The sequence below is a fragment of the Typopeltis vanoorti genome, chromosome 12 (assembly GCF_054136105.1).
Source record: "Typopeltis vanoorti isolate ZY-2024b chromosome 12, IOZ_Tvanoo_1.0, whole genome shotgun sequence".
Taxonomy (NCBI): domain Eukaryota; kingdom Metazoa; phylum Arthropoda; class Arachnida; order Uropygi; family Thelyphonidae; genus Typopeltis; species Typopeltis vanoorti.
In genome coordinates this window covers 600,182-620,488 of record NC_143560.1, presented here as the reverse complement: position 1 = coordinate 620,488, position 20,307 = coordinate 600,182, and the positions used below count along the sequence as shown (strand labels likewise).

Genomic DNA, 20,307 nt, shown 5'->3' with positions numbered 1-20,307 from the left:
GAGCTAATCTCAGGTGGTATGGCCACTTAAATAGAATGGGTGAGGAAAGATTAGCAAAACAAGTGTTCTCTGCAAGGTTGGCAGGAAAACGACCTAGAGGAAGACCAAGATATAGGTGGAGTAATACTGTACAAAGTGCCTTAGATGATAGAAATATAAGATCTGATAATGTTGGAGTTTTGACAAGTAATAGACTGATTTGGAGGAAAATTGTAGATAGGTTAATAGAAAGGGGGATGGTAAATCCCTTTATGTTTTAATAGCTGGGTACAAAACTTGGATCGAAATCCATAGAGATTTTGAAACTATGGATTTCGATCCGAGTTTTGTACCCGGCTATTAAAACATAAAGGGATTTATCCTCCCCCTTTCTATTAACATATTCTTCCTATCTACAATACTTGTTTATTAACATAAATTAGTATTGTAGATAGGAAGTTGGAAATTTATTTTGCACTTGGTTAGACTATAATAAATTTAGTTTAATCCTTTATCCAATTGTAAGCAAACAAAGTTTGCACCTGAAAATATCTTTATGACAGAGGTAACGTGGTGCAACACCAGTCAACTCCGAGCAAAGGTGGACCAAGCTTTCATCACTCCTTGTCTCAGTATCTCCCATAATGCAAAGCACATCTCTTTGTGGACATGTATACTGCTATGCATTAAGGGAAGGGCCACTACCCAGACCGGTTTCGACCTTTGTTGAGTTCTCGTCAGTGGGAGGCAGACCCAAACGTGGAAATACTATGCAGAAGCAATAGGAGAGGTCATATTTACCTATACAAGTTGCCGACAGGTGTACCACCTTATTATTGAATTAGTCTGGATTTAGAGAAAGATGTTGGAAGTTTATTTTGCACTTGGTTAGACTATAATAAAGGTATAGGTAAATATGACCTCTCCTATTGTTTCTGCCTTAGTATCTCCACGTTTGGGTCTACCTCCCACTAATGAGACCTCAATAAAGGTTGAAACCAGTCTGGGTAGTGGCCCTTTCCTTAATGCATAACAGTATAATGTCCGCAAGGAGATGTGCTTTGCATTATGGGAGATACTGAGACAAGGAGTGATGAGAGCTTGGTCCACCTTTGCTTGGGGTTGCACCACCTTACCTCAGTCCTGAAGATATTTTCAGGTGCAAACTTTGTTTGCTTACACTTGGATAAAGGATTAAACTAAATTTATTGTAGATAGGAAGTTAGTAATGATGTAAATTTTTCACGTAGTACTATCATATCCTGTACACCTCTTGAGGGCACATGGCAGAAATTTGATGATGATGAGCCATTAGTTGTGAACATATTTAAAGGGGGGGGGGATGTTTTTCAAGTAAGTTCATTATATAAAATGTACAATAAAATGTCATTTGCATTTACTGTTGTAAGCAATATTTGGTCATGTATAATAAATAACATGTTTTTTTTTGTATCTTTTATGGAAAAGATATGTTTGAATTTAATGTTAAAATACATAGTGCAACTATTCATCCTTCAGTTTGTTGGTTTTTAGTAATTTATCTATCTAAATACTTTTTCTAAGGTGTGAAATGTCTTGAAACACAGGAATGACATTTAATATATAGACAAGTTCCGCATCTTATTGTGTAATCACTATCAACTGGCAATATAATCAACTTACAAGATATCTGTTTTGTTAGTCTCATGTACCAGCTGCTGTCATCAAAAAAATTAGGAGAACCCTCTGAAATAAGACTACTTCTGCTGTATGATCCATAGTCATAACTACTTTTCTTTTTTATTGATTTTTGCTTGTGTCTTATGAAGCCAATGCTGTATCCAATAAACTTGCAAATATATGACCAAATGGAACCTAAGATGAAGCCATTGTTATAGGGCAAAGATTTTCAACAAAATGGGTGTAATCCTAAACAGATAACAGGATACTGTCCTTTATCTTTGTGTAGGCAAAGTATTCCCACAGATCAAATTATATTTCTGCTAAGATTGCAAAATGCAACTCATTAATGTCAAAATATCTGGTGATTTATGAAATCACAATTTATGTGAGTGTTGTATCGTATCTTGGGCCAGACAGGTCATATTTGAAGTGAGAAAAAGAAATATCAAGCAGGCATCCAGATTGAGGAATGGAAAAGATCAGGATTAGCACCATATATCACGTTGATAAGACCATAACACACTGGATTCACTTATTATTCAGACATCTCCATGGAGTCAAAGAATTCATTGTTGGAGTTCCTCTTTAGGCATTGGACACTCAGTACCTATTATACATCTTTGAACTCATTCACTGATGAAGCACTCAGAACCACCTCTTGCAACCTGTTTCATCCATTTGCCACCATCCAAGCAAAAAATATAGTCCTTAACACCCTTGCTAACCAAATTCTTATACAATTCCAGCTGAGACCCCTTATTCTTTCACTTTCTGCCCCATGTACTGAAGAAAAAAAAATGTCTTCAGTGTCAACCGTATAAAATCCCTTTAGTAACTTATATGCTTCTATCATTTCCTCTCTAATTTGCCTATCAAGCCAGTTTTTGAACTGCACAGACCTCTCATAGGAAGCATTCTGCAGACATACCACAATCTTGATCACTCACTTCTGCATCCTCTCCACCACTTTTTCATCTTCCGTGGAATCTAGGTGACCAGATTGTCACACAGTAGTCCAGTTATGGAAATAATAACCTCTTTATCCTTGCTTTGCAGTGTTTTCTTCAACAGCCATGTGATCTGATATGCTGTTTTTGGCCATATTTGCAATATGTTCTCTAAACTTCAACTACCTGTTCATCCATCACATCTCCTAAATCCCTAGCCTCATCAATTTTCTGCAGTGCACTTCCATCAGTATAGTACACAGCTTGTGATCTCTTCATACCAAAGTGCATGACCTTATGCTTCTCTTTAAACTGGCTGCCATTTACCGTTGCCCACATGTTTAGCTTTGTCTATTTAAATCATCCTGCAAGATGTCTACTTCATCTTCATTGACTGTAGCTCCTCCTAGCTTTGCATCTTTTCAGCCAACTAATATTTCCCCTTAAATAATATCCTATATGATTGATGTACAAATAGCAGAGGACCAAATCCTGAGCCATGTGATACTCCACTAGTCACCTGTCTTCTCCCACACTCAATTCTCCCATACATTAATCTTTGATATCTGCCTGTGAGCCATCTCCATTTGTTGCAATTTATGCAGCAGAGTTTCCAATTGTTGAATCCTGTCAAATGCCTTTGCATTGTCTAGTATTCTTATTTTCCATATTTTGTCAAAATCTGTATGTTTTGGGATTTGTTTCCTACTTTAGTTGAGTCTCCAATAGTTCCAATTGCCTGAGTAATTGGAGTCTCCAACTCCAGTTACTCAGGCAAGACTGACTTTTCACAAAAATGTGTCTCTTATAATGTCTATCCTGTCCTCTCAATTCTCTCTTTCACCAACCTCTCCTAAGCTATCCACCACTCCTAAGATGCTGATTGGCCTATAATTAGCATCTCATGTTGGGTTCTCTCTCTCATCAACTACTTGAAGCCTTATTTAGAGATGCTGAATTTGCTTTCAATATTTTTACTTAAAGTTTCCCAATTATTTTTGTTTACCTACTTTACACATAATTTAGCCTTCTTATGTTTTTTCTGTCAGTGTACATGTAATTTACTTGACAAGAACTTTTGATATTATTTTTTCATTTACAGGACAGTCTCGTTAATTTCTTGAATACACTCTGAAGTAGTTAGGAATTTGTCCTTGCAGATACCTCTGCCACATGCTTCCCTGCCTAAAGTTTGTGTTTTCTTAATATTTTTCCTATGGATCTCTAAGATTTGGCACTTGCTTTCAGTTACAGCTCACTTCTGAAAGCAGTTATCTGATGAATCCTTTTAAATTTTTTGAAGATTTTTTTTTCCCCAGTATGATATTCAGTTTTATTCTGCCTAGAACTAAATGATCACATTCAAATACCCTGCATATTGTATCCTGAACCAGTCTGAAGATACATTGTCAAAATGGCTGGTGTTATTTCTTGTGAGTTCTCTCCATGTGTGTATTGATGCATATTTTAAAACTGGAACATTGTGCTAGTAATGATCAGCCAGTTCCTGAACAGAAATCTGCTTTTGCTTTGCTTTTTTTTTTTTTTTTCATATTTTGTCAAAACATCTGTATGTTTTGGGATTTATTTCTTACTTTAGTTGAGTCTCCAAGAAGAATGATATTTTTCTTTCTCTATGTTAGTTGTCCTCTCTCTGATAACTTAAATTGTTCTAGTTCTGTGGGATCACAGGCACAAATAACTCTTGAGCTTGTGATCATCAATTCCCTGTTTTAAAATTTGGTGTTGAGCTGAGCATTATCAAAATGATAATGCTCAGCTCAACAGAGTAAGTGGAGGAGATCTGAACATTTTTTGCAAGAGAACAAACAAAACTGTGTTTTGAAGATTGAAGTTGACTTGTTTTCACTCTGAACAAGGACACTTTGGAGATCATTGTTCAGGGCACTTATTACAGATGATCTTCAAGCTTGAGATGCTTGAGCACCGCAAGGCTTGTCATATGAGTATTATCAGCAAAACTATGAATAGAGTTTGCAGTCAATAAGAGCAGATCATTTATATAAATCGGGAAGAGGATGAGTGAAATGACAGATCCCTGAGGGACATCAGCAGTAACAGAAAAATCTGAAGAGAGAGAGAAAGCCATCCACTGTTTCACATACAGACTGATCTGAAAGACAACTGGCAATCCAATTACACAAGGATGGAATCGGTCCAAATGATGGTTAACTTGTTGAGAAGCCTTGGATGCTAAGGCTTTTGATAAGGTCTGGCATCAAAGGCTTCTCAACAAGTTAACCATCATTTGGACTGATTCCCTCCTTGTGTAACTAGATTGTCAGTTGTCTTTAGCATTAGCACGGGTTTCTCTAAATCTTACCGTAGAGTGGGCCCAGAGGTATATGACGTAGGCCAGGCGATCCTCTGTGGATCTAGAATTGCAAAATCCAGATCGGTGGTCACTAATTAAGTAGCATTTCTTAAAGTTGAAAAAATTGACTGTTGATAACTTTCTCTATTACTTATACAAAGCTGATGTGAGAGAAGTCAGTTGATAGCTTGATGATAAACATTTATCTCCTTTTTTTGTGGGAGTCGGGGACTGGTTGTATATGGGTTTTCTTCCATGCTGTAGGGTGGTTACCAGCCGAGTACACTCAGTTGGTGGTTACACTTTAGTTAATAGATGATAAGGAACAGAGTTAGTTCAAGAGCACATCTCTTGAGCACAATGGGTGGAACAAAAGCTTCCATTCGAACATGGATTATTTCTGTAACAAGATCACAGCAGTTATCTGGATCATAAGAATGTAACTTGTAGTCTTTTCATGGAAAGGAGGAGTAAAAGTCACGAAGTCCTCCCACTTGGCATTGTTGTAATGCCAAAGCACGAGGTTGTGAATTGCTGAAAGGAGAACTAGTTAAGAAGAGATCCAGCGTGTTGAGTGAGTGAAGTGGATTGTTGTTAGGAATTCTACCTACCAGACTTTAAGTCATTGCTTACTGCAAAAATGTCTGCCTCTCTTCATGCTGAGTGAGTGAAAAAGGGAAAACAGGAGCCAATTAGAATTTTGGACATTAAATTCACCCACAGTGATGACTTTATTATATGAAAATTTTGACTGAATAAAATTGAGCTTTGAAGATAGGAAGTGAGAGGAAGTCGGAATGATTTTCAGAATTAGGAGAATGGTAGAGGCAGCAGATGAACGAAACAAAATGTGACAAAGAAATCTTAAGCCACAGAAGGTCAAAAATGGTGAGATTCTATGTTAAGCATCCTTTGGCAAGGAACAACAGAATGCACAAAGGCACAAGCACCTCCATTATAGCTGAAGGAGTCATGAAAGATTTAGTTTGGACAGTTAAGATGAACTATAGTTAATTTAGCTGAAATTGAAGTTCACTCAGAAACAGAAAAGTTTGGATGACTGAAGATGATGATCCATATCATTTAAGCTATTGCTGATGAGTTGGTAAAGTGAATATGAAAGTTTGTGTTTTAAATATTTTGGGACACAAGACACTATACTTATTTAGGCTTAGTTTCATGTTTAATGTTTCAAAAGGTGAAGAGAAAAAGAGAGGGAGAACATGCAGTGGGAGAAAAATAGTTTTGAACATGTCACCCATACAGAGGCATCCAGTCTCCAAATCACAATGTCGCTTCAACAGTGCTCCCTGCTTACTATTACACAGTCTCCTTCAACACGGTCTCCTCCTATCATCTGGTTCAGTCCCCCTTACACTAACTGGCCAGCCTGTGGAACTACTTTACTGCTGTATCCTTGAACATGGGGAGGTACTGAATCTCTGCAGTGTTTGGCATTTCCTCGATGGGTATCATTCACACTATGTCAAAGGTTGGGTGGGGGGGGGTGAGAAATCAGAACCCTGGCTCTAGAAACCAAAATGCTGGTAACCACTTTGGTTTCCCAGTAAGCAAGGTAATGTTATTTCACCAAGTGATGGAATTCATCTACCAATTGGCATTTACTTCAACTAGAAAGGTATCTGTGTGCAGTGGAAATACTTGCTGTCTCTAGGAGCTCCTTTAGTAGAAATAGGACACACCATGAGAAGGCAGGGTTGACTTGATCGAAAGTTGTATATTGTGCACCACTGGTCCAGATTGGAATGGCTCTTTCTGAGTTGCAATGTTTTTTTTTTTTTCAAAATAAGGAACTGCATCCTTGGATCCAGTTCACCTTAGAAAAGAAATGGATAACCAAATGGCCTATTTAGATATACTGATTCTCTGTCAACCAGACGTCAGCTTACAATTTTCAGTTTTTAGTAGAAGGAAACTCATACAGGCCACTGTATTCATACTGAATCTCATCATCATCCTTTTCATAAAGGCTGAGACTGTTAATACCTTATTATATCATGCGCGTTCTTTATGTTCCTCTCACAAACTTTTACACGAAAAATTACAATATATTAAATCCACCTTCTTATCAAATAGTTTTACTGAGTTCATCAAAAAATCATTTAATACTTATGGAATCCATATCTTTTAATCCAGAAGAAATAACTCTCAATACTATCCCTTATGTTCAAGGCATTTCTGAACATACAGCGAACATTTTAAAACTGCTGAACATTTTTTGTCATGTTGTACCATTATTTTGTATTTGTACATGTAAGAAAGTTTTAAAGCGAATAAAAGTTGAACAGCTCTCAGATGTGAACTGTAGACTAAAATACACAAACATGATTGAAGAAAAAATGAGAGTTTGAGAACAGGGACAAAACCTTGAAGATTCAGTGGCAAACCTTGAAGAAAGCCCTGATTGATTTAGCCAGAGAGGCATGTGGTGAGGTTGATTTCAAGGATAGAAAAATCAGAACTCCATGGTGGACACAGGAAGTAAAAGAGGCAGTGAAGGAAAAGAAGAAAGCATATCAAAAGTTCCTGGCAAATAAGTCAGCTTTTGCTCTTAGAGAATACAGAGACAAATGTAAGAAAGCTAAACAGTGTGTAAAACTAGCTAAACAAAAGAGGGAGGATGGGAGGACTTTGGCAAGAACATAGAAAATAAATATCAAGAAGGTGACAAAATATTCTGAAGGTTGTTGAAGAAGCTCAGAAATGGAGGAAAGAGTGCTGTAAAAGGAGTTAGAGACGATAATGGTGACATGAAAACCGAGAAAAAGATATCCTTGAAGTATGGAGTAATTACTTCGAAAAATTGCTAAATGAAACAAGCAGTTATATCACAGTGCTAAAAAACCCTCAACTGGCATATAGTCAGGAATACATATCCATACTTGAAGTAGAAAAAGTCATCAAAGGCATGAAATGTGGAAGGTAGCAGGAGTAGATGATATTCGACTAGAAATGCGGAAGTATGGTGGTATAAAAGTCTTACAGTGGCTGCACTGCATAGTTCAGAAGGCCTGGACAGCGGGACGCATTCCCAATGATTGGAGGAGAGCTCTCATAATTCCCATATAAAAAAAAGGGAAATAAACTGAATGCGAGAATTACAGTGGTCTTTCCCTATTGAGTATCCCTGGTAAGATTTATGGAAGTATACTTGAGAAATGGTTGAGAAGAATTGTGGAAGAAAAGTTTGATGAAGAACAAGCTGGATTCAGGCCAAATAGAGGCTGTCAGAATCAGATCTTCACTTTGCGACAAATAGTTGAGAAATCATGGGAATATAACAAAGATCTGTATTTAAGTTTTTTTGTCGATCTGGAAAAGACATATGACAAGGTGCCGAGAGAGAAGCTATTCAATACGCTACAGTTATATGGTGTCAATGGTGCATTATATCAAGCAATACGTTATTTATTTGAGTTGTATGTCAGCAGTTAGAATTGAAGGAAGCACAGGAAGATGGTTTAATGTTAAATCTGGTGTGAGACAAGGATGTACATTATTCCCTTTGTTATTCATTATCTACGGAGGCCGTTCAATAAGTTATAAGACTATATTTATACAGAAAACAGATTACCTTTAATCGTCATCATTTACATGGTCTTTTTCGAAGTAACTACCGTCAGACGCAATGCATTTGTCCCAACGTTGCGTCCATTTCTTAAACACATGTGAAAGTCCGTTTTTTGAGAGTTCTTTCAAAATCGCCTCTGCAGCTTTTACACATGCTTTGTTGCTTTCGAAATGGCAGCCTCTTAGTGGTTTCTTGAGCTGAGGAAACAGCCAGAAATCACACGGTGCGAGATGAGGACTGTATGAAGGGTGTGTTAGGATATCTATGTTGTTCTTCTGCAAAATGTCCACTACACAACCAGCAATATGTGGCTTTGCATTATCGTGGTGCAATAAGAAGCCATTCTTCAGCAAGGGACGCTTCCTTTTGACATGCTGTACCATTGTCCGTAAAACATCTGCATAGTATGAGCCGTTTACAGTATTCCTGGGTTCTACAGCGTGTTGGTAAACAATGCCTCCGTAGTCAAAAAAACATTATGGTCATAACTTTACCAGCCGATTTTACAGTTTTTGCCTTCTTGGGGGTAGGCGAAGATGGATGCTTCTATTCACTGCTTTGTTGTTTCATTGTAGGGTCATAGTGATACAACCAAGCTTCATCTGCTGTAATGATGTGTTATAAGAAGTTGTCGCCTTCTTGTTTCAGTCTTTCTTTCCATTCTGTGCACACATCCACTCAATGCTGCATTTGCTACAGTGTCAAGAGTTTGGGAATCCATCAGGCGCAAACACGTTTCAGTCCCAAATGTTCAGCCATGATTGAGTAAACACTTCCCACAGAAATATTCAGGACAACATGCAGCTGGCATACTGTAATTCTGTGATCCTCTTTGATGATAATTGCTGCTGTGTTGATCATTGTCTCTGTGATGGACGTTGAAGGTCTTCCCTCACATTCAAGATCTTCCACATTTTGTCTTCCTTCCTTAAAAGTTTTATGCCAGCGAATAACACTTGCCCTCGACATTGCTTCATTGTGGAAAGCTTCGCGTATGTTAAAAGTGTCTGATGCTGATTTTTGCAAACGCACACAAAATTTAATTGCATAATGCTGTTCCAAGGACGCTTCCGTTTCGACGACTGGTCGCGGCTTGTAAGCGCATTGAAACAAGCTTGCGTTTAGTCATATGACACTCTGGCACATCAGCCCATATACGCCATCTATCAACCTCTTTTGTTAATACAGACAGCAACATTTCTTTATTCCACAGAAATTAATATTGTGAAGAGTGGTTTCAGGACAGTAAAATTAGTCTTATTACTTGCTGAACAGCCCTTGTATATGGATCACATTATGAAGGAAAGTGGTATTAAACATGATATCGAAATTGGAGATGTTAATGTCAGCTGTTTGCTTCATGTGGATGATGTTATACTTCTAAATAAATCTGCTACAAGTCTGCAAGATTCCCTGACTAAATTGAATAACTCTTCTAATAGATATGGTATGAAGGTCAGCAATAAAAAGACAAAGACAATGAAAATAGGCAGAATCATTGAAAATGTCAACTGCGTTGTGAACAGAGAACCTGTGGAACGAGTATATCATCCACATCCAGGTGGTGACATTGCAGAAATGGAAGAACCAACAGCTTATACGGGAATTGTGGTGAATGAAGTGGAGGTGAATAGTCTATTACAAAACCTCAATGTTAATTCATCTGTGGGGTTGGATGGTATACCCCACAGCTCGTGTCATACGAGAAGCGGCTAAAGAATTGTCAGTGCCTTTGACTATTTTGTTTAATATGAGTCTCGGGTCTGGGTTAGTCCCAAGGGGTAGAAAGAGGGGAAAATAGTTCCACTGCATAAAGGAAGTTCCAAGACTGCTGTTGAAAATTACTGGCCGATCAGCATATCAGGAATTGTTTTCAAGGCCTTGGAGAAAATAGTCGAGAGGAAAATACGAGATTGGATAGATGAAAATGGGATACTCTTGGGGGACAGCATGGTTTTATGAAAGGTAGATCATGCCTCAGTAACTTGCTCATGTTCCATAACACAGTGACAGCTGAACTGGATAAGGGTAACAGTCTACAGTGATTCTACTGGACCTTGCTAAAGCCTTTGATAGGATACCGCATGGAATTCTAATCAGTAAACTGCAGCATATGAGAATGGATATATGGGTGGTGAGATGGATAGGAAGGTAGTTGATGGAGAGATACCAGAGAGTGGTTTATTCAGGAGTGGAGTCCAAAAGACTGCTTGTGACTGGTGGTGTGCTGCAGGGTTCTGTTTTTGGACCACTACTTTTCAATTTGTTCATTAACGATATAGGAAAGGATCTGAGAGGAAGTGTTCACTTGTTTGCTGATGACGAAAAGTTCGGTAGAGCAATTGTGAGTGCACAGGATGTCAAAATTTTACAGGATGATTTCGATAGTTTGGAGGACTGGGCTAGGGAAAAATGGATGTCAATTTAATGTGGCAAAGTGTAAGGTTATGCATTTTGGAGTGAAAAGATTAGCAGCAGTATATCACATTGGTGGAACTGTACTCCAGGAGATTGATGAGGCCAGGGATTTGGAAGTGTTGATGGATAGGGAGTTGAAGTTTAGGGGACACATCGCAAAAGTGGCAAAATCAGCTCATCAAATCACTTGGTTGCTGAAAAACACTTTAACGAGCAGAGACAAACAGGTTATTGTTCCTCTGTATTGAGCCTTGATAACACCCCATCTAGACTACTGTGCCCATATATGGGTGCCAGGGTTTTTTCTGGATGGGGAGGAGGTGGAGATGATCCAGAGACTCAGAAGATATTTTTGAGAATAGGACTAGTAGTGGGAGGACTAGGGGCCATCCATGGAAGCTTGGTAAGAGTGTGTTAGCAAGTATGTTAGAGCTAGGTATTTTACTTAGAGAGTGGTAAATGAGTGGAATAAACTGCCAGAGTCTGTTGTACAATGACTGTAAATGAGTTCAAGGTGAAGTATGATAGATACTGTGTGAATGTTGAATAGTTGTTTTTGACATGATGTTGGTCCTCCCTCAATGGGTCTAAGGACTCCTTGGAGCTGCCCGTAATAATAAGTAAAACATTTCGGCTACTTAGGCACAATTTTTAGTGAAGATGGTAAATTAAATATAGAAATAGACAACAGAATCAACAAAGCTGGTATGGTAGGAAGTCAATTGAATAAATTCATATGGAATGAGAGAGAAATTGGTCGGAATACTAAATTAGCTGTATACAAGACAGTATTCAAACCAGTTTTTACTTATGGATCTGCGAGCTGAGTTAGAAGTAAAACACTTGACCAAAGACTGGAGACTGCAGATATGAGAGTCCTGAGAAAGATTAGAGGCATGAACAGATGGCGTCAATGGCAATATCATATTAAAAACGAGGATATTAGGAAAGAATTTGACATTGTCAGCATCCAGGAATGCTTTAGCAGAGCTAATCTCAGGTGGTATGGTCACTTAAACAAAATGGGCAAGTAAAGATTAGCAATACAAGTGCTCTCTGCCAGGTTGGCAGGAAAACGACCCAGAGGAAGACCAAGATATAGGTGGATTGATACAGTAGAAAGCCTTAGACGATAGAAATATAAGATCTGATAATGTTGGAGTCTTGACAAGTAACAGACTGATTTGGAGGAAAATTGTAGATAGGAAGTTAGTAATAATGTAAATGTTTCATATAGTACTATCATATCCTGTACACCCCTTCAGGGTACATGTTAGGAATATGATGATGATGAACATTTTTTTGCCTTTTGTCCCATTAGAAAAATCTCCACCTTGCTCATTTCCAGAGGATAATTAGTTCTGCCTCTTGGTTTTCCAGGCATCTATTAGATTCCTTGCTCCTGTGGCTTATCTTATTTTGTATAATATGGAAGATCTTTATTTTATTCATCTTGAAGAACGTAAGAAAAAAAAAAATCAGCAAATACCTTTTATTCCCTTATAAAGAGAGTAGGCAAGGCCTTTTAATCCTGCCTAGTTTTGGACTTGCCGAATTCACAGAAACAACACAAGAATCCTTCATAAAAATCGTTTACTCATAGAACATCTTTATAAAGAAACATGTGAAACATTATCTGTTATTTTAATTTAAACAGATATGATAGTCTTTCTGTCTCATTTAAGAGATAGTACTTTTTAAATCTGCTAATCTTTCCTAACTTTTTTTATTGTATACATTTTTTTACTTAGGAAACTATTGACAATTTTAGTTGTCTTACATTAGCTACTAAGGTGGTGCTATTTTAGAATTTTTTATTATTGTTTGATTGGTGTTCTGTAATTCGGCACTGAAGATGCTTATGAAATTTGGGCAAAAATTCTACAAATAAATAAGTTTGAATGTGAGTTTTCCTTCATTTTTTTGTTTGTTATTGTTATGCTCACTCAGAATATTCCAGTATTGAAATAAAAAGTAAATGGAAATGAAACAAGATCTTTCTCACTTTTCCCTATACTGTGTCACCCACACATGTTTTTTACATTGTCAGCATCATACTGGAGAGTGGCAAGGAGATCTGTGTTTAATCTGTTGATTATGGAAGATATTGAAGCTTGAACCATTTAAATGTCATAAAGTTGGTCAAATGAAAAAGAGGAATGGAGTGTAATGCATCAGCAGAATTGTGGTAGTATTTCAGGCTAGATGCAACAAATGGGTGATCAACAAACAAATTGTCTCATTTTGGTAGCGTCCCTCACAGTCAACAGTTTGGATCACTGCTTTGAGTTCATGCTGAAACCATAAAAATTTTCTTCCTAGTGATGATAATGCAGTGTCACATTGATGCACATCACATTAATGCCCAGTGGCAAATTACACGAATGTAGAAGATGCCAACATGATGTTATTGTATGGCAAAGATATAATAATGGCAGGGCTGCCCATGAGTTGTACGCACAGCATTTTCCACATCGTTCAACTCCATCACACATCCTGTTTGCCAACGTGAATCAGCAGTTGTGAGAAACGTGTTCCTTCAATGCAAACAGGCATGACTGTGGAGCTCCAAGCACTCTCCCTCCTCCAGACTTTGACAAAGCAGAAGCGTTCTCTTCATCAGGTTGAAGAGAACCCTCCTGTGAGTACTCGTGGCATTGGCCTTTGTACATGTCATGGGTGTCCCTCACTCTATCACCTGGAAGACCTTACATGTTGATCAGTTCCATCCCTTTCGGTATCAGAAGGTTCATGCACTGAGCCCAACTGATTTTGTGCTATGTGTTGGGTTCAGTCAGTGTTGTGTAGAAGAGCCTCAATTTCCAGAACTTTTCACCAATTAAGCTGTATTCACTAGGGTATGTGGAACTGCCAAAATAGCCACATTTGGTCCAGGGACAGCCCGCACATCACTCACCACCATGGATTCTAGAACAGTTTGCCATCAATATGTGGGCAAGGATGGTTGGTGATGAGGTGATCATACCATATCCCTTCCTGAACTTCCCCATGTACTTAACGTTCCTTCATAAGACACTGCCACAGTTGTTGTTGGAAGATGTGCCATTGCACATTGGGCGACATGTGCTTTCAACATGGTGGTGCGCCACCACACTTTCCATGTAATGTCCGATACTACCTCTGCCAAACTTTTGTGGGCAGTGGATTGGCAGAGGTGGCCAAATAGCATGACCTTGCATATTTACTGTACGTACACTCTATTGCAATTTTTTTTTTTGTCTAAGACCACATGAAGAGTCTTGTGTATGAAACCCCTGTGGAGTCGGTAGAAGATTTGTTGGCAAGGATACTGATTGCAGCAGGCAAAGTCCACACCGTGGTAGGCATTTTTGAAAGTGTGCGAACTTGCTGCTCAGGTGTAATGCATGCTGTGAAGCTGGAGGTTGCAAATTCGAGCACTTTTTATAAATGTTTATGAAATTAAAATGTAATTTACCCTGTGTCTGATGTGCACGCAAAATGTTTTCAACCTCTACAATTGCAGTGGCGCATTTGGGAGATGTATTGCTAATCAAAACCTGATCTATCCCAATACATTGTAATATTGTACTAATTTGGTCCAGGGACAACCCTCACATCATTCACCACCATGGATTCCAGAACAAGTTGACCATCACTATGTGGGCAAGTATTGTTGGTGATGAGTTGGGGATAAAAAGACATAAAATTAATTAATTTTTCTTCTAGGTTTTTATCAGAACTTTCCAGCCACCCTCCCACCCGTGTGTGTGTGTGTGTGTGTGTGTGTGTATGTGTGTGTCTTGATGCCTTTTATTTATAACATTTAACCATTTCTGAAGAACTTATTTTATTTTTCCACTGTACTTTATATATTTTATTTATTTATTTTCTGTCTTACATTATGGACTGTTTACAATTAAGAATAATTCAGTATTTTCACAGATTGTTGCATGATAAGATTATATTTTGGTTGGTTTGAAAATGGAAAAAATTTTTATTAGAAGAAGCCATCTTATTAATTGTGAATTGATACTGTTTACCTTTTGACATTAAATCTCAAATTTAAAAAAGTTGTAAATCATATGATTTGTTCATTTATCTTGGATAACTTGCTTTTTTTTTCTCTCTCTCTCAGAATTCTGTTAATATGTATTTTATATGTAGTTTATATCAAAATCATTAGGTAAAATCCCCCCCCCCTTCTCTTACAGAGAGTCCTTCCTTATATGCATTTAAGAGCTGATAGCCATGAAGACAAAGAAGGTGAATCCTTACAATATTACTGGTGTGTGGACCATATTTACACTTTTGAGAATGTAGGATTCAGCAATACTTTAGGAAATATCAAGTACTTAACATGTGCTGATTGTGAAATAGGACCAATTGGGTGGCATGACCTACAGAGTAGAAAATCATATGTGGCACTTCATAGAGTAAGATATTCCTAAAGGCAATCCAGGATAGTTATATTTTGTTTGCTTTTTTGTTTTGACAAAATAAAATAAACTTATAAGTAATGTGGCATATACATATTGTTGAAAGAATGTATTGCCCACAAATGTATATGTAGTTGAACATTGCTAATGTATTTATTTTATCAGTTTAAACATGTATATAATAGCAATACTTTCTTGAATAATCTGAACCACTGAAAATTGTCAATAAAGTTTACTTAATAATTAGCTCTTAAAAGGCAAATGAAATTCTTTTATCATTCGTAAAACATCAAAATATCTTTCCCTTAGTAATAATTTATAGTGAATTGTTCATTCATCTACACGAATACCTGACAACCCTCTTCACTCACCAAATACTCTGTAGAGGTCACCTCCCATCTCAGCAGTTCAGATCACAATCTTCTACAAGTTTCCTCTCTCACAGAATGCCCTTCCTCAAGCTACTTCCTACCTTGCACCCTCTGGCACTTGAAAGGTACCAAATCGAATGATTTCTGGAACTTCTACTCCTCCCAGTGGTCAGACTATTGCTTCAGCCCATCTGATTCCAATACCAGCTCTGAACAAGTTATAGACATTATCCTCATTGGCATGAAGGCTCCATTCTACTTGGAATCCTCATCTGCTATTCATGCCCTAGTTCAACAGAAACTGTATCAGAGCAGTTGAAGAAAAAAAAGTTTAGCTTACCGCAGGTGGCTTGCATCAAGAACTCCAGCTTCATACCTTGCCTATACCAAAGCACGCAATAAATGCAAAGCAGTCATCAGTAGATCCAAATCTGATTTCATAAAGGCCAATAGCAGAACACTTGCCTCCTGTCCAGACAGAGATCATACCTTCTGGTCTATTGCTATGGCCATTGGAATTACCTTCTGCCTTCCTGCACTTCCACTTCTCTCTCTCATCCCGATAGCACCATTGTTACTCCACCCAAAGATAAATCTGACCACCTAGCATTACTCTTTTCTTCAAACTCCTGCATCGATGACCAAGGGAAATTGTCACTTACCATACCGAAATCCAAGTACGGTATGCCTGCTGTAGTTTTTCAATAAAAAGACATCAGAAAATTCCTAAATAACTTGCACACAAAAAGTCTCATGCCCCTGTTTACATCTCTTCATATGTTTTCAAACATTGTGCTTCGGCTCTTACACCAATCCTGTATTATCTCTACAATCTGAGAAATAAGATGCATAGCAGGTACTTATCCGAAAACGTGTGGAAGCAATCTCATGTCCAGCCTATTCCAGAAAAGGGAGATGGAAGTCTACTGTCAAACTATTGATCAATTGCCATCACCTCAGTCTCTCCAAAATAATGGAGAAAGTTATCAGTAACCAACTTCTTTCCCTAGAGGCCCATAAATTAATCAGCCACCATCAGTATGAATTCTGCCATTCAAGTTCTACTGCTGACCTCTTTGCTTACATGACCCACCACTGGACATGTGCATTGGAAGGTTCGGCAAAACTTGTGCTGTCACTCTTGACATTTCCAGAGGCGATTGTGTCTCGCATTGTGGCCTACTAAACAAACTGCCACCTTTTGGTCTTTCCATCATCCTATGTAATTGGATTTCTAGCTTCCTCTAGTCTTTCATTGTGTCATGTTTGATGGCTTCCTCTCTTCAAGCTTCACCATCAATGCAGGAGTATCTCAAGATTTGTCCTGTCATCTACCCTCTTTCTGATGTACATAAACAACCTACTCTCAGTCATCACTAACCCTTTCACAGCTTTGCAGACAATAGTACTTTCCATTCATTCTACTCATTTGACACACCATGCAGTGCACAGATATCCCAAGCATCAAGTTTCCTACCTGACTAACTTTTACAGATGATAGAAAGAAAAGAACTGTGCCACTTTCCAACAAAATCTCCCTTTACTTCAATACATTTTCACATCTTTGAATTAACATTTCTATGCCCTTGAAAAAACAGTCTGTACTTTTGTCTGCAAAATAGTTTAAAACTGCATCTTTCATCTCATTGTCGTCTGCAAATTTTCTACCTTAAAGGTCTTTCTTCATAGTAGTAGTCGCTGAGTGCTAGATCTGGGCTGTAGGGCAGGTGTTCAATCTTCTGGAAGCCACAGTCCTTCACTGCAGCCTTTGCAACAATAGCTGCATGAACTGGAGCATTGTCACGAAGCAGGTAAACACAATGACTCAGCATTCCTTATCTCTTCTCCTTGCAGTTTGTGTAGGAATGAAGCATAATATTCTGCATTCACGGTGATATTCCTTGAAGTCAATCAAGAGAATTCCCCAGCAATTCCAAAAGATTGTTGCAATGATCTTGGTGGATTGAGTTACCTCGGCTTTTCTCAGTGGTGCTTCTGGTTTGTGCCTCTCCATGGATTGGAAAGAAGATCATAATGAAGGACCATGGTTTCATCTCCAGTGACAATAGATTCCAGCACTTCTTTCTGATTCCCTTGTCAAAACTCTAAAAGCTTGCAGGAACAGGTAACACAGTGCTCCTGAATTGAAGGGAAAAGTCAGAGCACCCATCTTGCACTGACCATTATTATTTGAAGCTTCTTGTGAATGATGTGAAAGACGGTTGTTATTTAAAGCCCCAACCTTGCTGAGATGTCATTGAGTTCCTCCTCAACAAGAGACATTTTCTTCAGTCATCACTTTCACAGGCCTACCATCACGAGTATTATCTTCGATGCTCTCTCTCTCTTCCTAGGCGAAACTATTTAGCCCATTCCTTCGCAGTGGAATACGAAGGAGAAGCTTCCCCATAAACATCATCCAATTGCTGTTTGATGGCATTTGGAGAAAGCCCTTTGAGTGCCTTCAACTGAATGATGCAGGTAGAGTTGAAACTGGTACTCTAAGCTCCCTATAGATATTGCTGTGTCACTCACAGCATTTTAAAATTGGTGCCAATTTTGTATATCAGGCTGGAAACTTGGAGCCTACCTTGTACATAATATTCTTCAATGGAGCAAGAACAATCTAGTCATGTTCAATTTACCAAAACAGTCTTGCCTCATCTCTCGCAAAAGAAATTTCGGATCACATTCTCTTGCCCTCATGCATTACACAAGTCACCAGACGATCAGATCACTCTCTCTCTTTGCTTGGATTAACATTCACCACCTCTACTGGCACCAACACATCTCAACAATGGCTTCCTCAGCATTCAAAAAACTAGGCATTCCCTTTCATTAATGCTATTTTATTTTCTAGATGCTATTTTACTCTCAACCCCACTCTTAATAATATACAAATCCATAATCTGCCCATGCTTAAAATACTGCTCACATGTTCAGGGTGGAGCACTTCACTTTAAACTTCAAAAATTCTTGATGCTGTCCATTGGAGATCAATTCAGCTCATAGATGATCCCTCTCTTACAGATTCCTTTCAATTTCTATGTCACAGATGCAGTCTTTCAGCTCTGTGTCTTTTATGTGTATTTTATAGGTACTTGTGGACAAACTCCAGTTAAAAGCAAAATAGTTATTAATAATAAAATAATAGAACAGATAAATACTTTCAGTTATCTTGGATGTGAAATTTCATATGAAGGAGGAAAAGACATAAAATTAAAAACTTCAAAATTTTTACACATTATAGGGCTGATAAATAGAACACTCAACCCAAATATAGTACAAAAAGAAACACCCTTGAAAATATACAATACGTTAGCAGTGCCCACATTATTATATGGCAGTGAAATTTGGGCAATAAACAAACAAGATGAAGAATAAAAACAAGTGAAATGAGATTTATGAGAACCGCAAAATACACATTATTAGATCAAAAAAGGAATGACATTTTAAAAGAACTAAAAACAAAATCAATAGAAGAAAAACTAAACTTATAAAACAAAAATGGATTGAACATGTAAACCAAATGGCCAACACCTGATACCCTAAACAAATACTAAAATATAAGCCATTTGGAAAGAGAAGGCAGGGTAGACCTCAAAAAAGGATATTGGATGACTGGAACAGACATATATGGTCTATATATCCGTATTTAGTGTTATGATGATGATTATAGGTTAGGTTAGACTCATATACATCGGACAGACATCTAGAAGTTTTGAAACAATAAAGAAAGAACACAGGCAATAACAGACAAGATATATCAGGCCTTTCTTCTCACTTTGCCTCAACCAACCATAATATTGAATGGGATATGAGTCATATGCCATACATAGAAGAGAACTTCCATTCCAGAACATTCGAAGAAGCTACTACGATTGCACGTTCAACAGGTAACTTAAATAAGAATCAAGGCCTAATCCTACCAGATATATGGAAAACTAATCTGATCATTTAACCAAAAGGAAATGAACTATCATGAAAATTACAATAAATATCTCAACAAATAAAACGTTGTACTTGCGACACACGTATTGTTATCACGCACAATAACTTTATATAATTTTTAGAATTGTTTTAGTTCCTAGTTTTTGTTACTTTCTATTGCTTACCAGTGTATCCTTTGAAAATGCTGACATATTAGTCAGTGAAACGGCAGATATTAAATTATTTACTTGACTAACATACAGAATTAAGTCTTTAATTTATTAATAAAATCAGTTGTTGACATATTTGATAGAGAAAGGAAGGCCAAATCAGGACATTAGTGTACCATTTATACAACCCTTCAATTAACTGACCCTTGTATGTCAACAGACTTCTGGTTCAAAACGAGGCAATTGCACTTCAAGCAAATTGCCTTCCTAGTGTAGTTGGGTAAATGGTAGAAGACTATTGCTAGGTTTGTCCATAAGTATATCAGTTCATTAATGCATCATGTATCAGGCACTACACAATGAGTAAGAAGTTCATCTTGAAGTACATACCACTTCCATACATTTCAGAATGGTGCCATCCCTGTCAGACTTCCAATACACAGAAAGTTGTGTGTAGTAGACAGTATCCCAGAAGAGGAAAGTCA

At 37.8% G+C, this 20,307-nt stretch overlaps 1 protein-coding gene across 5 annotated transcripts in view; it reads left to right on the top strand.

Annotated features, from left to right (window-relative positions):
- strat (RAB interacting factor STRAT) overlaps positions 1–15,607 on the top strand; it is a 43,203-nt gene extending 27,596 nt beyond the window's left edge. For all 5 annotated transcript variants that reach the window (XM_090401783.1, XM_090401784.1, XM_090401787.1 and 2 more), the window contains exon 3: positions 15,127–15,607. In XM_090401783.1, the coding sequence (XP_090257909.1) occupies positions 15,127–15,363 (237 nt within the window). In that variant the 3' untranslated portion in view covers positions 15,364–15,607. The remainder of the gene's footprint in view (positions 1–15,126) is intronic.
- Positions 15,608–20,307: the final 4,700 nt, after the last annotated feature.